This window comes from Corvus kubaryi, unplaced genomic scaffold (assembly GCF_017639235.1).
Source record: "Corvus kubaryi isolate FWS band 111438036 unplaced genomic scaffold, C.kubaryi_AGA036_p1.0 37216, whole genome shotgun sequence".
NCBI lineage: Eukaryota > Metazoa > Chordata > Aves > Passeriformes > Corvidae > Corvus > Corvus kubaryi.
Window position 1 is genome coordinate 1753011 of NW_024581061.1, and position 21854 is coordinate 1774864.

General features: G+C 41.3%; 1 protein-coding gene across 1 annotated transcript in view; it reads left to right on the forward strand.

Moving 5' to 3' along the window:
• Nucleotides 1-2113: 2113 nt before the first annotated feature.
• RAB2A (RAB2A, member RAS oncogene family) overlaps nucleotides 2114-21854 on the forward strand; it is a 43203-nt gene continuing 23462 nt past the window's right edge. The window contains exons 1-4 of the mRNA XM_042022589.1: nucleotides 2114-2259; nucleotides 2469-2593; nucleotides 14623-14694; nucleotides 17666-17733. Of these exons, the coding sequence (XP_041878523.1) occupies nucleotides 2548-2593; nucleotides 14623-14694; nucleotides 17666-17733 (186 nt within the window). The 5' untranslated portion in view covers nucleotides 2114-2259; nucleotides 2469-2547. The remainder of the gene's footprint in view (nucleotides 2260-2468; nucleotides 2594-14622; nucleotides 14695-17665; nucleotides 17734-21854) is intronic.

Here is a 21854-nt window from a genome sequence, read left to right on the forward strand (position 1 = left end):
TGAATTCTTGATTGGGTTTGACAGCTGACCCCAACTTCAGCCTTTTCTTCAGCTGAGGTACCCTGCTCCATCCAGATGCCAGATTTCATGATCATTATTAGGGCAGGAAACAGAGACACACAGGGATATGTGAAAACGGAAGCCTAACTTTCACAGGAAGCAAAGCAAAAGCCTGTTTCTCTGAGAAAACTCATTCTGGATAGGAATTGTTTATTAACAAGAATGTATATTGAAACTACTTGCAAATAAAATAATACTTGTGTGGAGAGGGCTTCTAAACTAGGAGAAAATTTCACTTGCCATTTTCAATGCTCTGTCCTGTCCATGCAATTCAATATTATTGAATATTGAATATTCAATATTATCATGAACGACCTGGGTAACAAAATGGCAGAGATAATATGAAAAGAGAAAAAAATCAAACATTTTTGCTAAACTGAGTGGCCATCATCAAAATTATTGAAATTCAGCAAGGGGAAAACCAGTGCTAATAAGGAGATACCAAATGTATGGATACATTTGAGTAGTAACTGTCTAGAATAGCAATCTAGTATCAAAAATTAAATTCAAATGTTGTTGACTAAAAAAGAAAAAAACACATTCAGAGAGGGGCAAGACTGGAGATAATCGTTTGCCAGTTTTGAGGTGGTGAGGCCGGTTAGAAACACATAAGAACTACTGTTTTGGGCTCCACACTTAATAAAGAGTGTTGAGAAACTGGGAGAAGTACAGAGGAGGAAAAAATAAAAAAATAGGAGGCAAATATCTGACAAGTGGTCACTGAAAATGTGAATTTTTCGTGTGGAAAAGGTAGACATGTTTATAATATATAAAGGAGCTCCTTCCACTTTCTAGTGTTGTTGGGGGGGGTTTTTTTGCACATCCACAGTAGACAGGAAAATTTTTTTTCAAAAAGCTTCATTTTGGGTTTCAGGTCATGAAAAATGACAAGAGGATTTGACACAATCAGCTTTATTGAAGGTTTTTATAAGTAAGTTGGATGCACACTTGTTAGAAGCCATGTAGGTCAATGCTGTCCAAGCTGTTGACCACAAATAAAAACCTCTATAAAGTTAAAAGCTAGCAGACAGCCAGAATGGGATCAAAATGTGAGTTTATATGAAGAACATGCCAATGGCTCTTCAACAGTCCCCCCAATCCACAATCAACGAAGAGCTGAGCTGAAGGGAAACCCAAAGCATCATCAGTATGATCTAAATGGAGTGTCCTGCCACATTTACCATTGCCAGACATCTGATGTAGCCTCAGTGTGGATGTGATCTGTGAGCCAGGCTGTCTTTGACTGCTCCAGGTCCAAAGGTACATGGGACACTTCATGAAGCAGCTTAAACTACGGAAGACCTTGAAGCCTCTTCCAGCTCACCACTCCCATGTGAACTCTAAAGTCCTAAACACCAGTTATGAATTTAGGTTATCCTTCTGACTCATTGCTTTCAGTTCAGTGAGGAAAGACAGAAACAGAAAGGAAAAAACCCCTTTCAGGCCAGAACTCGGGTTTTCTATGTGATAAACTTGTACCAAACAGCTCATTGCTGGCTATTCTTAGAGGGCGGCTTATGCTTTGGGCCCCTCAGTTTAGGAAGGACACCGACGTGCTGGAGCTCATCCAAGGAAGGGTAACGAGTCTGGAGTACAAACCCCGTGAGGAGTGGCTGAGGGAACTGGAGTTTAGCCGGGACAAAAGGAGGCTCAGGAATGACCTTATCACCCTCTAAAACTCCCTGAAAGGAGGCTGTAACTAGGTGAGTGTCGGCTGCTTCTCCGAGGCAACCAGCGACAGTGTGACAGGACGTAGTCTCAAGCTGTGCCAGGGGAGATTTAGGTTGGCGATTAGGAAGAACTTTTTCACGGAAAGGGTGCTTAGACATTGGGATGGACTGCCCAGGGAGGTGCTAGTCACTGTCCTGGTAACGAAAGACTGGACGTGGCACTCGGTGCCCTGGTCTGGTTGACATGGTGGTGTTTGGTCATATGTGGGACTCGATGACTCCAGAGATCTTTCCCAATCTAATGAATTCCAAATTCAGGGACCGCAGTCCCCGAAGCCCCCGCGCAGCCACCGCCTCAGTCCCGCGGGCCGGGCCGGGCCGGGCCGGGCCGGGGCAGGGCGGGGCGGGGCGGGGGCGAGGCTCCGCCCCGCCCGCGGCGGGAGGCGGCCTCGCGCCTCAGCATTTCCGGGTCGGAGGCGGGGCGGCGTGAGGGGGCGGGCGCTGACGTCGCCGGAGGGTCCGGGGGCAGGTCGGCGCCTATTTATTGTTCTCGCCGCCGCCGCCGCATTCGGCCTTTCTCGGCGCCTGCGGGGCCGTGGCGGGAGGGAGCGAGCGAGGGCGGGCGGGCAGCAGGACCGAGCGAGCAGAGCCCCTCCGCCAGCGGGGGCGGAGGTAGGAGGGAGCGAGCGGGCGGAGGCGCCGCCCGGGGGCCGTTAATCCGTTTCCGCCTCTCCGCAGCGCGAGCCCGGGCGGCGAGCGCGCGCGTCACGCCGGAGCGAAAGCGGGGCAGCCCGGGAGCGGCAGCCCGGGAGCGGCCATGGCCTACGCGTACCTCTTCAAGTACATCATCATCGGAGACACAGGTGGGTGAGCCCGGCCCGGCCTGGGCCGGAGCGGGGCGGGGAGCGGAGAGGAAGGTCCGGCTCCCCGCGCCCATTTCCGCAGTGTTGGCAGTGCCGCCGACGTGGTGGCTCCGCGCGAGGAAGAGGCGGTGTCTCCCCCCCGCCTCTGCGCCGGGCCCCGCCCGCGGCCTCGGCCTTGTCTCCCGGCGGCCTTGGGCCCCTGGCAGCCGCCTCCGGGCCTGGCTGACGGGTCGCGGAGCAGCTCGGGCTGTGTCACGGCCCTGGCTGCGGCGGCCGAGCGGGGCAGAGGGGAGGGAGAAGGCGCTGTCACAGCGAAACTTACACCTGTGTATAGTGCCCGTGGTTTGCAGTCCCCCGGCAGCGAGGCCACACTCCACCCCGCAGTTTTGTGATGAGTTTCTGCCTCACTGCTGTGAGCTACCTTCAGCTCAGACTGCAAGGATGCTCTTCCAGCCTCAGCTGGAGCTGCTGTAGCAAACTGTGTGAAGACATGCTGTAAAAGGAAAATTAAAAGCCCTGGCTCTTCCAGTCTAATTTAAAGGGACCTCTTTTTTTATGCGTGTATATACACGCACCCCACTGCTTTTCCAGATGTTTCTTGTCAATTTTTAAAAACATATTGAATCATAGAATGTCAAGGGGCTGGACTGGGTCTTAAAGAAGATTTGGTGACAATGCTGCCTGCTATGAGCAGAGACATCTCCCACTAGACCACATTGCTCAAGGCCCCATCCAACCTAGCCTTGAACATTTATTAAAAATTTGCTCCATTCTGTTTGTAACTGGCTGCTGTGTGACAAATAATAATGCTTACACATGCTGCTGTTATAGCCGTATGTTGACAGGAATTGCTGCTTGAAGCCCCTTTGCCAATATAGTTTGTTCTTCCTCGGTCTGGTGTGGATGGGAGTAGTATACTTTGATCAGACTGTTGTCAGGACAAGGTAGCTAACTTAGGTGACTGTTGTACCTGTGTATTGTGCATTTTCCTTGTTGTTTTCCTCATATCTGTCTAAATGCCTTCTTTAATAAGTTTGATGACACACCTGTCATTTTCTATGCTATTCTGAGGGTACCTTTGTAATAGTACTTCATACCTATGAGCCAAATTATCTGTTGGTGGAGTATAATTATACATTACAGTTGCATTACACATGAGATTATTAAATGCACTGGATGAAACTACTATGTGACTTTTATCTGCTTTTTAAGCATACATTTAAACTCTGAAAGCTTTTTTAGGCTACTGCAGTAGCAGCTGTAGTACCAGTGAATCTTTAGAAATAGATCACAGCTATCACCATGTTGGAAGCATTAGGCTGTAGAGGATAACTGAAAATTCTGATTTTTGTTGAGTATTTACTTGAGTGACAGGTCATTGAGCCAGAGGACGGGAGATTACTTGTGCAAAATCAGGAGGAGTAAGAAGAGGTTTCTCAGCCCAGGGTGATGCAAAATGGTAGTGCACAGTTCAGAATGACAGTGCGACAGAACAGGTGGCTAATTCTGGTGCATCTCTAAAAACTGTAGTCATTAAAGTGGTAGAGACAGCAGCTTACTGTTGCTTTTGTACATTGATTGTATACTGATTAAATTTTTACAAAGAAATATCCTCAGTGTAATGGTCTGTGCTGCACTCTTGCATTTGAGTTGCTTGAAATGTGGAATACAGAAAGGATGTGTGTCACTTCTGAAGTTGTCGCAGCTGCTTAAGAGCCAAGTATTGGAAGAGTAAGAGAAAGGAAACACAGAGAGGAAAACAGCTCACAAATTTGCTGTTGGTTATTTGGTTAGGTTTTTTTTTTTTAATTCCTTTGGCTTGTATTCTTGAGTTGCTACAGGAAGCTAGTTGAAACTACTGCAATGATCATTCTTGAAGTGAATTGAATATGTCAATAGTGGTAAGTTGGTTTTGCTTTTATTTAGCTCTCCTGTGAGCCTTTTAAGTATTCTACTAGAGCTAGTACTGAAGAGCCAATTTATGTTGTGCACAGTTGTTACCAAAATGATGGTGGTAGTCTAGGTATTACTGCTCTTCCTCAGGTGTAGGCAACTGGACTCAAAGTTCTGATGATGGAAATTAAGAGTGGATGGTGGCTGTCCTCTTCAGCTCCTGTAGTGGTTTTGCACATCATTCCAGCCAGTGAAGATATGCCTTTGGCCTCACAGACCATGTAGATTTCATAGCGATCAAGAAATTTGTTTCTGGTATTTGATTTAGAGTCTTTGGAAATGGCTCAGCTGCCTGGTGACTCAGCAATTAGTTGTAAACAAGCTGTAGGAGAAAAGTAAGAGACTCAGCTGAGGACAGATGTTAACATTTAGCTCCTCTTTCAGCACTAAAAAACAAAACAGATTGTGTGATGTGTAAGCAAACCAACGAAAACCCCCTGCAATTATACAAGACACCTGCATGTGTCTTCTCCGAATTCTGATTCCACATGCTTTCATCTGCTTAAACATAGGAATTCAGGATTATCTCAGTCTCTTAAAATGACAGCCACAGAAACTGACTGTGCAAGATGGCCTTGTGCTCAACAGTTGTTGTCCCTTTTCATTCCCTGTTTTGTTGGTCATTGGCATTCACTGACTTTTTTCTCTTTCTGGTACTTCAGGCATGGTAGCTTTATGAACATGGAATTGCTTCTAATCTGGTTGTTAACTGTATTTTTAAATATATAAAAATGGCTTTCTGTATAATTGGAACTGGTTTAGGATCTAGTTTAGTTTTCTGTTATGGGAGAGACCTGAAATGGCATGGCAGTATTTCAGGTACTCAAACAACATTGCCATAAATCTGTGTGGTTTTTACATTGTAGCAGTGGGACAGTAGCTGTGGAATTTAAGAGAAAAATACAATTATTATGGAATAGTGATTACTGTGAGAGTTTACCAGGAAACATCCTTCGATCTGGATATTTCCAAAGCATTATGGGAGTTTGCAAATGCATTTAGAAGTATGTGTGGTGTATGCTGCCTAGGGCTATGCCTCTGAGATCTTTACCTTTATGGTTGATGGTGTCTTTAATTTTGGTTGCCAGTAGGAGTTGATGTATCCATCTCATCCACTCTTCCCTATACCTCTGCCTTTGGCCACCAGTTGAAGTTGAGATGGACTTTGGTCTGAGCTAGGATGAATACTCTTGATGTATGAGAATTGTCTGTTTCTGTAGTTGGTGACTGAAAGTCTGTCATTTTTTCCCTTTAGCTCTTTTTCTGTATGATGGTAAAATCTTTACTTAAATGTTTATCAGCAATGTACCATGTGGGAATAAACTGGGAGTGATACAAGAGTTCTGTGAAGATGAGAGCTGGAATTTTTTTTCAGAATTATATGCGTTAACCAGAATTTTTTTATATTAGAGTATGTTTGCTGGAATCCACCAGAGAATGCTCCTGAACTTAAGGATACCTCAAGTGACAGTTTTGCAATGGTCAGATTTCTTGCCACCAACATAACTTGTCAGTTGTAGCCTATCTAAATGTCTTTTTAGAATAGGTGTTCCTGCATTTTCCATGAGCAGGTCCACCTGCTTTTCTTGAATGTGTTACTTCAGCGACCCTCTGAGCTTTTTGCATAATGGACTTTCACTTGCCTTTCAATTTCAGCAGATAGTTGCTGCTCCTAGACCAAGAGTATCTCAAAGTTATTAGGAGGTGATGATGAAAGAAAATGTAATTGCTTGGTGATCTAATTCTCCTCCAGTCTCTAGAGTAAAGTAAGGTGTCTAGTCAACCATTTCACTTGTCTAAGAGACTCTCAAATGTTGAAATTAAGCAATTGAATTTATTTTTCAGTCCTCTTTGTGAAATATTTCTAGTGTCTTTGCACTTTGCTCTGGAACAAAGGCTGTTATTAGCTAGTAATGTGTATAGCCAGAGCCTTTTGCCTTATTTTCTCTAAGTATGTAATAGTACTTCTTGGCTAAACTGGTTGTCATCCTTCCAGAGCTGGTGTTAATACCCTGTGATAGCTTGAGAACTTGTTTGTGCTGAAAACCAGATTACTGGTCTGTACTACATATATCTTGCTTTGAGACCCTTTCAATGATGGTTTAGTCCCAAAAGAGCAGATACTAGGTGTTGTATAAGAACATCCTCTTAGCATCTTAGAACTTGTTAACTAGAATTAGCAAACTGTAAGTATATGTCCATACAAGTGGTTTCATGAGACTGCTAGTGTGCACACTTGTACTAACAGTTTGTTTAAAAGAAACCCCAAACACCTTGCCACTCAAAAAAAATCTAACCCAACCCTACCCCCAATTTCATCTAAAATCATGTTATTATGAATGTCTGGTAGTTTCTAAGTTGTTTGTGACCATGCAGAACGTGAAGAAGTTCTTCTCTAGACTTAAATGTAGCTTAATTTTATTTGGAAATAATTTTTATTTATTTTTTAAACCTGCTGTTAGCAATGAGTAGTACCATAAAAACTGAAATAGGGTAAAGCTGAACAGCTCCTTTAACTTTGTAGGCCTGTGCTGTTATGTAGAAAGGAAAAATTTACATCATTGGATTCAAATATACTGTTGAAAATGTTTGTGTTGAAGCTGAATCAGCTTTAAAAGAGCCATTTTTATTATTTTTCCCAAAATTACGTAGGCATCATAAAGGATTTTGGAGGTTGTTTTTCCTCTGTTCTTGTCCATGCTTACATATGTATGTGAATTCCCTTTGCTCTGTATGTGATGTTTGGAATTTTTTAGTTTGTCCTTCCTATAAATTTAAATAAAGCTTTCCCATTTGATGGTAGAGGTTTGACTAAGATGTAACTGGCTGAGAAGAGGTTAAGAAAAAGCTTTGCTTTAGGTTAATGTCTTGTTATGCCTAGGCCTGTGGAAGGTAATACTGGACTTTCCAGAGTTGCATAAAGCTGCTGTGGTTAGAAAGGGAGAAGAGAAGGAATGAACTGCAGCCTGTGATAAGAAAAGGGCTTATGAAACATCTGGAAGCTCTGCAGACTACTGGAAAGAACTGAAAGTACCTCATAAACCAGGTTAGGGGTATACATCTTGTGACATTTGTAATGTGTAATTTCCTGGTTTAAATCAAAGTTAGTTTTAAAATCTGTGTTCTTATATGTATCATCTAGATAATAATCTATTTTTGTATGTATTATGCATAGATATAACAATCATATATGCAATCTATATTATTGAGACTTGCCCACTATTTGAAACTGTGTTACACTATCTTAAAGATTTATTTTTGTTTGTTTTTCTAAAGGAAGGTAAGAAAGCAAGGAGCTTGTTTCAGCTCAGTTGGTATGGTGGCACTGGTTTCATGGGCATCCAAGCTGACATAGTTGGTTACATGTGAAAGGAGGAGTTCTTGCTCCCCTTACTTTGTGGTGACTTTGATAGTTTGCCATGATCTGAATCCACCCACTAATGCAGTAGAAAAATACCTTCTTTTTAGGTTAACTTTTTACTTAGTGGCTGAATCAGGTGATTTGGCCTTCTGGCTGTGCTTTCTGCAGTCTGGATTACTTGCGAGGAAGGAAACTGGATCTAGGAAGATTGAGAGAAGGACATCAAAGGGAAATAGGTCTTCGTCTCTGTGTGTGGTGGACTGATTGATCACCAGCAACAAGAAAAAAAGTTCTGTGAGGCTGTTGAACTAATCCAGGGTTTATCTGCTGCCAAAATGAGTAGACCTGGTTACCACTTCTTGTCTCAACTATATCTGCTGCTTCTTAGCTCTCAGCACCACTGCTTGTGTGATCTTTCAGAGAGCCAGCTCAGCTCACAAAGATGATTTGAAAAACAGAACTAAACAAATAGTAGGTATGCTCAAAAGAGTGCAAGAGCCCTTTTGGGTAAGGAGGTGGAACTGTGTGGGATGGAGTGAATCTACTTGTCAGAGATAGCAGGCAGATTAACGTAAGAGGTTTTTCTTTTGCATTCAGTTTTCATACCACAGTTGGGAGGACTACTACTGCAGTTCTTTTCCTCTGTCACCTTTCTTGGGTGGTGCTTAGGTGAGCAAGTAAGGAAATTCTTAACCTTCCTCTACCCTCTTTTTAGACCCGTTTCTAGTTTTGAACCAGATAAGCTTTTCAAAGAAAACATCAGTGGAAGAAACACTGATGAGTTCTGTCTAGAGGTAAGAAAAGCCTGGAAGTTTTCCTCATGTTCAGTAGTGCGCACCTGACTTTGCAGCCAGTAACTGAACGTTTCTTGCCCTATTCACAGGGAGTCAGGAAGAGGAGAAGGAAGCAAGTCAGTTCTCTTAGCCAAAGACTGGCTCAGCTGTATCATCACCACCTGATTCCAGAGCTGCTTTTTCTTTAAGTGCCACAAGTGCAGGCTGTTACTGAAAAGAATAACCCTTCCCTTTCCTTCATCTTTTGTAGCCCTAGTCTCATGCACGTACTGGTGTTTGGATGAGTGTAGTACTGTGCTAGATCCATTTTTTGGTGTAGCTCATTGCATATGAGAAGGGAGATGGTAGCTTTACTGCTGAATCCTGAAATGAACACAAGTATACAAGGAAGGGCAGTGTTGAAGCTTCGCTAAAGTGAACAGTAGCAAAGGTATGGCAATACCTTGTCTAAGGAAACTGCAGAGTTACACCCAGATACAGAGGAAGTTGCTGAGGGAGGCAGAGGAATTTGGAAAATCAGCTCAGTCTGCTGGTTTGGAATTTAGAGATGGAGAGTAAAATTACTGTAGCACAAGTTCTACTTCCCATCATGGTTTGAGTACTAAGAAGTGATGAAGGTATTCTAAAACAAGCATTTGCAAGGAAGCAAGCTGCCTTCCCTCTGAGCACATAATCCATTGTTTTCATTTGTTCCTAAGCAAGAGCTTTTGTTTACTGTGGTTGTTGAAGTGTATCCAAGCTCTCTCATATTAAAATACTAGATTTTTTTTTTCCTCTGGGGTGGTTTATCTGAGCTATATTAAAATAATTGTGGCAGTAAAATGAAGAGTGAGTTAATAAATAACTGAATCTATCCCTTTTGCATTCTGCAACTGACTATCAAGACATGCTCAGCTACTTTTTGGTGTGTCTGCCTCATTTCAGGTGTAAGATTTACAGTGTTAAGTGAACTAGATACCTGGTAAGCAACTACTCTGTTCTTAGAGTTAACCAGTGTAGTTACTTTAAACCACCTGCATGCCCTAGAATTAGCTGCCTGCAACTGTTAACTGATCTTTGCAGCATCTGTTTATGTCACAAGGTAGTAAACTACTCAGACGTTCATATACAGCTCCTGTTTCTGATACATGTTCCTGTCTATGATGGGGGAGTTTGCCCAAGCTCTGTAAGTGAGTTGGGCTACAAACTATTTTCGTAAGAACTTTTGCAATACAAACGTGCAATATCTTAAAACCATAAAATTAAAATGAAACCTCTTTCAGTCAACAGCAGTACAAAATTTAGCAACTTTCAGATGGGTTTTTTTTGTTGGGAGGTTCTGAAATAGCACGAATGGGATTAAAGAGAAACTAGTTATTTCTTCTGTTTCTCTGTGTGAACCCATCAGTCTGCTCCTAAAAGGCCTGCTATGGGGGAGTAACTAGAGGTGCTGTCATCTTGTGCCAGTCTGAGACGGGGCTTGCATCAAAGGGGTTGTGCTTGTCTGTCATCTTTGCTCTGCTGATGGTGGTGTTTGTATGCTTATTTCAACCAACTTGGTCACCAACCTTACAAGAAGAAGAAATATCAGATTGCCACTTGAGAAACTAGTGCTGCAATACCTAATAAAATGTCACTTTGTTGATTAGATTTTTAAATACTGTTACAAGATTTGTAAGATGTGCAGGAATATTGGGTTGGTTTAAGGTTTTGGTTTATCCATTGATACTGAAATCACTTTGCAAGGTTAATGGCAAAAACTATTTCTGGTGTGACTTAAAGGTTTTTTGTAAGTGAGGTGGTGATGATCTCTGATGGGGCAGTTTTATTTCACTGGTGATATAAAAGTTATCTGTATATAAACACTGTTCACAGAATGAACTAGGTTGGAAAAGATCTTTGAGATTATCGAGTCCAACCTATGACCTAACCTAACACCTCCTCATCAACTAAACCATGGCACTAAGTGCCACATCCAGTCTTCTTTTAAACATGTCCAGGGATGGTGACTCCGCCACCTCCCTTGGCAGACGATTCCAATGCCCAATCACTCTTTCAGTGAAGAATATTTTTCAGACATCTAGTCTCAACTTCCCCTGGTGCAGTGTAAGACTATGTCCTTTTGTTCTGTCAGTGGTTGCCTGGGAGAAGAGACTGACCACCACCTGACTACAACCACCTTTCAGGTAGTTGTAGAGAGTGATAAGGTCACCCCTGAGTCTCCTTTTTTCCAGGCTAAACAACCCCAGCTCCCTCAGCCATTCTCTACAGGGCTTGTGTTCCAAGCCCTTCACCAGTCTCCTCTGCACACATTGGAGGATCTCAGTGTCCTTCCTAAATTGAGGGGCCCAGAACTGGACACAGTACTCAAGGTGTGGCCTTACCAGTGCCAAGTACAGGGGAAGAATGACTTCCCTGGTCCTGCTGGCCACACAATTCCTGATACAGGCCAGGATGCCATTGGCCACATGGGCACACTGCTGGCTCATGTTCAGTCGGCTGTTGACCAGAACCCCCAGGTCCCTTTCTGCCTGGCCACTGTCCAGCCACTCTGTCCCTAGCCTGTAGCGCTGCAGGGTGTTGTAGCCAAAGGGCAGGACTTGGTACTTGGACTTGTTAACTTCATGTTGTTGGACTCGGCCCATCTATTGAGCCTGTCCAGGTCCCTTTGCAGAGCCCTCCTACTCTCCAGCAGGTTGACACATGCTCCCAGCTTGGTGTCATGTACAGATTTACTGATGGTGGACTCAATCCCCTCATCCAGCCCATCAGTGAAGATACTAAACAGGACTGGCCCCAGCACTGATCCCTGGGGGACACCACTAGTGACTGGCTGCCAACTGGATGCAGCACTGCTCACCACCACTCTCTGGGCCTGGCCATCCAGCCAGTTCTTAACCCAGCAAAGGGTGCACATGTCCAAGATGTGGGCTGCCAGCTTTTCCAGGAGTATGCTGTAGGAGACAGTGTCAAAGGCCTTGCTGAAGTCCGAGTAGGCAACATCCACAGCCTTCCCTGCATCCACCAGGCAGGTCACCTCATCATAAAAGGAGATCAGGTTGGTCAAGCATGACCTGCCCCTCCTAAACCCCATGGTGGCTGGGTCTGATCCCCTGGTTGTCCTGTGGGTGCTGTGTGATGATACTCAGGATGATCTGTCCTGTAATCTTGCTGGGCGCTGAGCTCAGGCTGACAGGCCTGTAGGTGCCGGCATCTTCCTTCCAGCCCTTCTTGTAGATGGGTGTCACATTGGCCAGCTTCCAGTCATCTGGGACCTTCCTTGTGAGCCAGGACTGACAGTAAATGATGGAGTGGCTTTGCAAGCTCATCTGCCAGCTTCTTCATCACCCTAGGATGAATCCCGTCTGGTTCCATAGATTTGTGAGCATCTAAGTGGCTCAGCAGGTCTCTGACTGCTTCCCCCCAGATAGCAGGGGATTATGCTGCTCCCTGACAGCATCTACCAGCCCAGGAGGTCAGTTGTCCTGAGGACAACCTGTATTTATGTTGAAAACTGAGGCAAAGAAGGTGTTAAGTACCTCTGCCTTTTCCTCATCTTTACTTACTAAATTCCCTCCCACATCCAATAGAGAATGGAGGTTGTCCTTGCCCTTCCTTTTTGCCATTAATGTATTTATAATTTTTTTTCTTCATTTACAGAAGTGGCCAGATTGAGTTCTATCTGGGCTTTTGCCTTTCTAATTTTTTTCCTGTGTGACCTAGCAATTCCCATAAGCATTTCCTGAGATATCTGACCCTCCTTCCAAAGGTGATACAACCTCTTTTTTTTTCTTGGTTCCTTCAAAAGCTCCTTGCCCATCCAGGCTGGTCATTTTCCTCATCAGCTCATATTTTGGCACATAGGGGCAATCTGTTCCTCTGCCTTCAAGATTTCTGTTTTGGAGCATGCCCATCCTTCCTGGACTCCTTTGTTTTTAAGGGCTGCGTCCCACTTTTCCGAATAAGTCTCTTGAATAAGCCCAAGTCTGCCCCCTGGAAGTCCAGTGTGGAAGTTTTACTGATGCCCCTCCTTGTTTCACCAAATATTGAAAATTCTATAATTTCATGATCGCTGTGCCCCAGACGGCCTCCAACCACCACATCTCCCACCAGCCCATCTCTGTTTGCAAACAGCAGGTTGAGCATAGTCCCTCCCCTGGAAGGCTTGCTCACCAGCTGTGACAAGAGCTGTTCTCTGAGTAGAATTGTTAATGTTTTCAAATTCCATACAGTTTTGTGTTCTGTCCCTACAGCTCCCATACTCTGTTTTTCTCTGTTTCTTTCTTACCTGCAGTGCTTTCCCACATTCCTCTTCCACTTCTTTTATGTTAAATAATTTTTTAGGGACAGAATCTATATCTGCTTCAAAGCTGCTTGTGTGCTGACAGCTTGCTGTTATAAACCAGAAAGCTAAAGAAAAAAACATGTAGTAAGGCAGGTGCTGCAAATTTTGCCTTGGACTACAGTTCCACACCACTCTACATTATTGATCTGCTGGCTGCTGCATTTCTTTTCCCTTATTTGAACTAGCTCTTATGCATGTCTGACCCTGCATGAAGCCATTTCTGTTTGCTTTGTCACTCTTCTTGTCAGATTAGTGTGCTAACCCAGTGGACAACTGAAATTGCTTCAGAACTCATCTGAGCTGTGTGGAAAAATGGACAGGAGCATACTGTAGGGAAGAGAGTAGAGACCAGCAGCACTAGCAACTGTCTTAGGCTGTTGGAATTGCTGCTTTGTTTGGGATATTAATCTGCTTGTCATCAGTTGGCCACAACTCATTTTGTGGCAAAGCTAAATGCAGGTTTCCTATTTCTGTTAGATTTGGTTGAAACTGGCTACTGGTCTTAGAATTTTAAGTCCAAAATAAGATGGGTGGTGATTATCTTTCTGTAGGCTTTGTTTCCTCATTACTTTACCATACTAAAAAACTTTGCTGAATTTAGTACTAGAAGACCAGTGTCACTATATGCAAACCGCCCTCTGGTATGCATACATTGTGTTGGCAGTGTGGCTCTTTTCCTTATTTCTTTGTTTGCTATCTTTTGTTACTAGATATGTCTCTTATGATGAGCTGTTGCTGACTTGTACAGCAGGAACTTAATTTTAAAAGGTTGAAAATACAAAGTTTGACTGAGCAGAACAGGAAGAATAACCCCTCCAAGTAAAAGAAGGAAAAATTAATTGTAGAAAGTATTATGTTTACAAACCTAGGTAGTTTGGGTACTCCTGCTGACTGCATTAACTTCTACTTTTCTGTGCTTTCACATACAGACGAAATTGCCCATCTGCTGAGCAGTGTCCACGTGATCTGAAGTAAACTGATTTCTGACATGAGTTGGTTATCTGAGGGGGACAGTGTTTGTATTACCTGTCTGACTGTAATGTAAACTCAGCTGCTGCCAGTTCTTCTTAGACTGCTTTTTGGCCTGTGGGGGACCAGTGAGCAGGAGCATATAGTTGTAAGCAGCCACAGACCTGCTGTGGTTACCTCAGGTGATAAATAAGGAGATAGATGGGAGTCTGATGCTATTGAGGATCTAGTTAGCTTGGAAGAAAGCTGAAAGTACTGAAGGAGAAGCAGAAAAAGGGTTGTGAGGAGTAGCAAGCCCTGTAGTTATTGTGGAAAGAGGATGTAAAGTGGTACTTTGAAGGTCTGTTAGAAAACTTGTTTTCCACTTAGTTTTAAAGGCAGAACTACTTTTTCAAAAGAATAATTCATTTTTATCCCATTTTTGAAAATAACTGCTTTGACTATGTTTCTAGAACTTTAAAAGCTGTAATTAAAAAGTTTAATACACTTCAAAGTATGTGAGATCTAATACCTTCAGTTCTAGTAATTAATTTTAAGCAATATGTAACATTTCCTTAAATTATTTTCTATTGGTTCTTTACAGGCTTTTCTTAAAATTCGCCTAACACATTTATTTTCTTTCTTTTAGGTGTTGGGAAATCATGTTTATTGTTACAGTTCACAGACAAGCGGTTTCAACCAGTCCACGATCTCACTATTGGTAGGTCTTTTTTGTGCTGCCCGCTGTTAGTAGTTAAGTGGTTGTGGTGCCTCAGCATGCATTTATGAGTTTGTTGTGCTGCAGAAATGCAGGATTTGTGCTGTGTTAAGGTAGCAGTGAATCTCTAGCTAATGAATATTTGTTTGCTAGTGAAGTCAAGTGGGGGTCTTCTATTGGGAGGGTACAATCTGAAATAATTTTAAAAGTTCATAGCTGTGGTATCTAAACTGTTTCTTCAGAAAAGCTTAAAACTGGGCACAGAAGAAGAATTGTCAAAGCTTGAAATACACTGATGGTGATGGAAGTAGCATTTTTTTCACTAGGGAACATAATATTACCCTAGTCACAAAACCTTGAAGACAAGTTAAACTAAAGCAAAGTTAACCTTAAAGATGAATAAACAAATTTATTTGGGAAGACTAACTTTTGAATAGAGGACTGAAATGTGAATGTACTTGCTCTTGGAAGGGATAGGGATTTTCCTTCTCAGCTCTTCAACTGGGTATGGACCATTTGTGTAATGTATGATTTGATACCAGGGGAATGAGTACATGTTGACACATTGCCTCTGATCTAATGGCAGTAAATGATACAAACTTTTATTTATCTTTCCACACAAAATAAGAGGAATAGTGTGGTACTAAATTCTTCTGAGGGCAAGTTCAGTCTGCAGATCAGTTTTGCTGTTAAGCATAACAGGTGCTAGTCTCAGAGGAGATGGCAGAACCTTTCGCCTTGTTGATAGGTTCTTTCAAGGAACCTATCATCTCTAATCATGAGCCTTGCACAAAATGTATCCTAGTCTCTATTTTTAGTTTGTGTGCTGGAATAGGTAGGCTTCCTATGTTTGGGAGTACTGAAATAGCTGCTTGATATACAAGCAGATTTTCTTCATGTAACAGAATGTATCAGGTGGTTTGATTATTGCTTCCCTTTCTCTTGACAGTCCTTCCACACCTTGTGTGTGCCTGTCTCATATAGTTCAAATTTGGCTAACATCAGTTTTCAGATATTTGAGGTCTTGGCGGCAGATAGGCTGGCTGAATAAAGAGCCTGAGTACTTCAGGGTGGCATGACTTTTTATCATCTTTTCTTCTTTAGGCCTGCCAAATATGTGACACCTTAGATATCACTCATGCATTTGGCAGGCCTGTCACCTCAGCAGACTGATAGGTTCTGGGAAACGGCTTCACCTCAGCAGGGTGGTTGTAGTGCCAGATCTTTGATTGGCATACAGCTAGCTGAAATCTGGGAACAAAATAGAAACTGAAGCTGGTAAGATGAGGAGGTGAACCTAGAAGCAACATGAGGAGGGATGTAGTGTTGGAGCTTGGGAAGCTGCTTGAAAAAGAGGGAAGAAGAGGGTGGAAATGCCTCCTTAACTGCTAGGGCATGTGTGTATTTTGGCCAGGTTCTCCCAATTACCCAAACAGATTTAGAAAGACAGATAAAGAAAGAACATGGGTTCATATAAATGCTCCTGTGGGGTGAGATGGGGTAGGTTGAATTTAACTAATAAATGCCCTAATGGTTGTATTAAAAGTACTGAAAATGTGTAGATCAAATAAACCATTGTAAACATTGTAGCTGTTTGCCTATTGCCCATAGGACATGCCCTTATTGTAAACCTGATCAGCTTCTATTCCTTCTTGGAGAACAAGCCTGCCATCAAACTGTGTTTTTTTCAAATTCAGAATTTTTTCCTGGCATCTATTTTAATGGAATAGGATAAATACCCTTTTATTTTTTTTATGGGGTCGTGTTCAGAAACAAAGCATTTAAGATTATTTGGATTTAAATCAGCAGCTCTATAGCCACATTTTGAGACCAGGTAAAACCTTCAGTGTTTACATGTGTAGTAGTCCAAAGACCTTCCCTGCCTTTGCAATCAACCTCAGGAAGAGCAGTGTCATTTACCTGCTTCCTCCTTGCTGCCTCTCCACCTCCATTCTTTCAATTTCTTTACATAGAGTTGCTGCAAGTTATTTGGTTGCTAAAGAGCACAGTGGTCTTTGGCCAACGGCTTTTATTTGGCTCCAATATCCTGTTGGGGAGCTCCGCCCCTTTCCCCCAAATCATTCCACAGAAAGCAACACTGCACCCTCAAATATTCTAAGCAAGCTTTTGAAGAGACATTTGAAGTATTTCAAATCAGGGCTGCATTATTGAAAGTCTTGAGTCCAAGTCTAGACAATGACCAATTTTAGTGAAACTTCAGCTAGCAGGTCTGTATTTTTTTTTTAATAATGGTTATAGGTTAATGGGAACTTTATATCCTTTAAATATGTCCAGTATCTCTAGCCATTTGTTAGATTTTAACTACTGCAGTAACAGCCTCAATTTATACTTGATTTACTGTTAATCATCTCAAAATTGCTTTAAAAGATGGTATAAAAGGCTGAATTTTTCCACTGAAGAAATTTTGTTTATTTGAAACACACTTTTTTCCCTTGGTTATAAAATTTGATCTTTAATTAGCTAGAATTTTGGAAGTACTTTTTAAATAACAGGTGTGTTTTAATTAATACAGTAATAAAATTTGTCTTGTCAAAGATGACTTTTTGTATGCTCACTTAATAGATTATTTTATTGATAAAGAATTGTAGGTGTAATTTCTTCTAAACTGGCCCCAGCAATCTGTTACTGGTAGAGTGTTAAAATAACTGTGACTCTTCAGAAGTCTGTTTACATTCAAAGGGTTTTGTTTCTCTCTCTAATCTAGAGCTACTAAGTGGTTTGGAAAACTTTGTTGGAAATACCTCCCAGACACCTGGACAGTAACAGTTACCTTTCTTCTAGAAAACTTTCTAGCTCTTTCAAGCAGCTGGAAAATTGGCTAAAAGCAGATTGTGAAAGAGATTATTTCCTGCAGTGTTGACTGAACTTAAATTTATGTTCTTGCTTTCATAGTACTTGACATTCTTCTTTCTGATATGTGCTAATAATGTCGTCTTTTGTAAAATCTGTTCAGGTGTAGAATTTGGGGCTCGAATGATAACTATTGATGGAAAACAGATAAAGCTTCAGATATGGGATACGGTAAGTAATGAATCATAAAAATCGTTTAAACATACTGTTCCACTAGCTTTTCCTTTATTCTGGCTAAGCTCTCTATCATCAGCATCCACAGACTATGTAGTTTGTCTTGCAGTTTTTCGTTGGTTTCTATGAAGTTAAAAACTTGCTAATATTTCCTTTTTTTTGGTGTGATGTATTCTTTGGCATTTGCACTGTAACTTCCTCAACACTTGTCAGATTTATAATACTGATTTATAATTCATGCTGCTTCACTGTTTGGTGAAAGTCTTTTATATTACCAAGAACTTACACTTCTCTAAACAATCTCTTTGTGCATTCATGCAAGATTTGGTAAATACAACATCCTGTTGTGAAATTGTGTTGTGTCTGCTACCTCTAATCAAGAGTTCTCTAGAGGAAATGTTTGCGTTTCCAAGGTAGGAGAAAACACATGGCTTACTTTTCATAGAAGAAGATTTAAGAGCACAAGTTCAAGACAGTAAATACCTCAGTCAAGAAGGGACTAATAAATGCTTAAAGTTTCAAAATACCTTCCAAAATTCAGACTTTGACTTTTGAGGGGGTTCAGGTTAAGAATATATATTGGCTGTTCTTGTGTTGTCAGTCACTTTACTATAAAGCAGTCACTGTCTACACTTCTGAAGCAGGTTTAAGATGTTCATACTGCTATCTGTATCTTTTAAATGTGTTTGGCTGTTCCCTAAGAAAGAGTTGCCTGTTTCCTTTTCTAAAAGCATTTTAGGATACCTTTAGAAACTGACAGGTACGTGATCCCTAGCCTCATGTATGTGCCCTTTTTGCTGCAGCAAATCAGTGAAGGGGCATACATTCATGTATGCATGCCTACATATGTGCATGTGTATATAAAAATGTAAATAAATGTAATATTTTAGTGAACTTTGTAGGTAAGACCTTAGTTACTTTACAAGTTCTTTACTTGAAGTGGCATCTAACACCTGTGCCTTCTTGGAAGTTCTAAGAAAAAGATATAGAACAATATGGTCAGCTTTTTTTAGGCTTTTTCTGCCCCGGGAATTTTTACTATTAGAACTGTGGATTGCAGTCTACCAAGGTAGCTGAGCATTTTTAAGGTCAATATGCAAGCAAATCTCTGCATAAAAAGTAGCTTCATGATTAAATCCTTAGTATTTAGTGTGACTGAGACTACATACCTACACCTACCTACAAAATTAGGGCAGATTGTCTGCAGATGAAAGTACTAATTTTACTACTGTCTTTCACTGGCATTTGAACTGATTTTGTTAATCGCCTTAGATATGAATGAACTTCAGCTATGTTTCAGTAGACTGTGCTTTTCCTGATGCCTCTGACTCAGTGGCTCTTTGCAGTCTGGTTGTTGTCTTGAATGCATGCAAATTGTCCAGTAGCCAAAATGGCAACCCAAGTACTTTTGACTATAACTTATAAACTCTGTTTGAGCAGGGATTTTTTTCTGGCTAGCTTCTTAAGTATATCATACATAAATTGCAGATATTAATTGGAAGTTTTCATACACTGAGTAGATTGTATACTGGTGTTGTACTTAATAGTTTATAAATTGTATGCAGTGAATGACAGTATATTGGTCATAGTTAAAAGTTTAACTGTATGCAATCTGATTTTTAAAACACGGGATATTTCTATTCTAATCCAGTCTTGGTTTGTTAGTATATCTGAATTGCACTGTATCATTTGTGATCTTGGGTGCAAAGGTTGAAGGAATACTAAAAATAAGAAACATGATGAGGTAATTCTCAAGAGATATTTTACTTATGAGTGTTAAGGTACACCAGTGTCCATAATGACCGAGGTTACTGTGTTCTATCTGTGTTAAGCATATTCTCATTTTCTGTTAGCCAAAACTGGTAGCTGTTACTGGTGCTATCTCTGTATTTATTAAGCTGTAACAACTTCTGTTTGGTGAGAGAAGGTTCATTTTACACCTGTTGCTAAGGAAACACATGAACTATTTATGTTTTTGGTTGGTGCTTACTGAGTCACAGCACTAGCCCTTCTTTGATTTGGTGCTAGCCTTACACACCTGCTTTTAATCCATCACTGAACAGGATGCATCCTGAGCAGAGGCATAAGAAGTGGAGAGCTCGATAAAATTTGTTTGGATTATTTAACAATGAACTTGCTTGCTTAAGAGAATCAAACACTAAAATTCAGGTTTTTCTGGCTTGATATTTCTATGCAACAGTGCTCATTTTATGTTGTCTTCAGCAGATCACTGCAGTTCCAGGGAAAGGTGTGTCATAGTAATGGGAACATACGGAAGCTGCAGCATACCTCACTGCAGGAGTATGTTGCACCTTACGGAGACCTAACATTGTTGCATGTCTGTGAGATCCATTTGTGTGTCCTTCTTTTATGATAACTCAAGAATGTTTTACTTTTTCATTAGCATCTTAGTTTGGATTAGGAGTGTATTACAGAGGTTAGCTCTATTTACTGCAGTCTGTTTTCCATGTGGGAGTACATGAACTGAATTCCTTTTGGATGAGGCCAGACTGGAATATATGCTTAACTAATGCATGTATGTCTATTAGAATTTGTAGTCCAGTATTTGGTCCTGTGAGCTGGTAGTCTAGTAACACTAGTCTTATACAAAAACACACCTAGCCCCAGGCCTCTCCCCTGCCAAAAACCCCACAAACGAAAACCTACATTCCATGAAAGATACTCAGTGTGGCCTTTGCATTTAGTGTTGTCTTGCAGTCTCAGCTCTCCTACTGTTCATGTCTGCACAAGCAAATAGTGTCCTGTTGTTCTTTCCCAGCTGCAGGCTGTTCTGGATCTCCCCACTGCTGGGCTCTGCAAGCTTGCTGCTGTGTGTGCTGTGGCACGCCCAGGTGTTTAGCTCTGTGAGTCTTTGGGTTTCACTATTCCTTTTTGGTGTTTTTAGGTCTGTAAAGAGGAGGTATTGGACGAAATTGTTGTTTGTCTTTAGTACCTAGATTATTTCTCTTCTTTTATCTTTAATCATAGTAATGGCTTCCAATAGTTGGATGGACTGAGAAATACTTTTGTCCAAACTGCTTAGTTGGTAATTGCCTATTATGGTAAGTTAAGCAACTCTTTTGTGGAAGTGTGGTATTTGAGCTAGTGTCAGCTGCACACAACTTTTAGGGAACTAGAAGTGGTTTACAGCAACTAGTAAGGATTAAAATGACTGTTCTGGAAGCTGTTAAGCTTTTGGAGTTTAAATAAGCTGTGTAGATGAGATTGGTTGTCTTGTGGCAGCAGCATAGCACTAAGAAATATTAAAATTGCTTCTCAGAAAAAGTTCATTGTTGTAGAGAGATAGCTGGGCTTGTTACCAGGCTGAGTCAGTGGCCTTGGTTTTGTTGTTGAGGGGGATGTTCTGTATTGCATTGACTGTTACTAAAAAGTCATTGTTGATGAGCAAAAATAAGCAGTAATTGAAAGAGGATATTTTCTCAGACTCTGCAGTAGGAGAGATCTGTGATGACGCTAAGCAATGCTAATGTTCTCTAAATTGGTATGATACGAACATTTCCTGTGTACTTAAATGCAATATTTTTAATATCTTTCAGCCTTATTTCATGGAAATCCATGGTTTAAAAACATTAATTCATAATTACGTTTGCTTACAACACCTTAGCCCTGCTTAGGCAGACTAAATATGTGAAATAATTGGTTTTTCTAAACTAATTTAAAGTAACTTCTTGATTTCCATGCAAGTGTACTTTCTAATTGAATTGATAGTGTTAGGAGTTGACAGCTTGTATAAAAAAAAAGCATGTTTGTGGAAGATTGAAGGCATGATTGTTAAAGGCGTATTTCACTTTCAGATATTCTGAATATACTAATTCTTCGTGTGAATTAAGATCTTTTTCTTGTGTTTTCAATTGGTTTAGATCTATTAGAACTGAATAAAGTGCTCTTCATTCATTTAATGAATATTTATCCTAGTGACTCTGACAATTGCTAGGATGTAGGGTTCACCCCCAAGAGCTCGTCACTAACTGTTTACTTCATGATGTTTTCTACTTGCTTTGCTAGTCAGAACACACTCATGTTTGTGGGCAGTTGGTGTATTCTTTTACTACATTTTTACTGATTTGACTCTTTTTAACCATGGTACCTGCATGCAT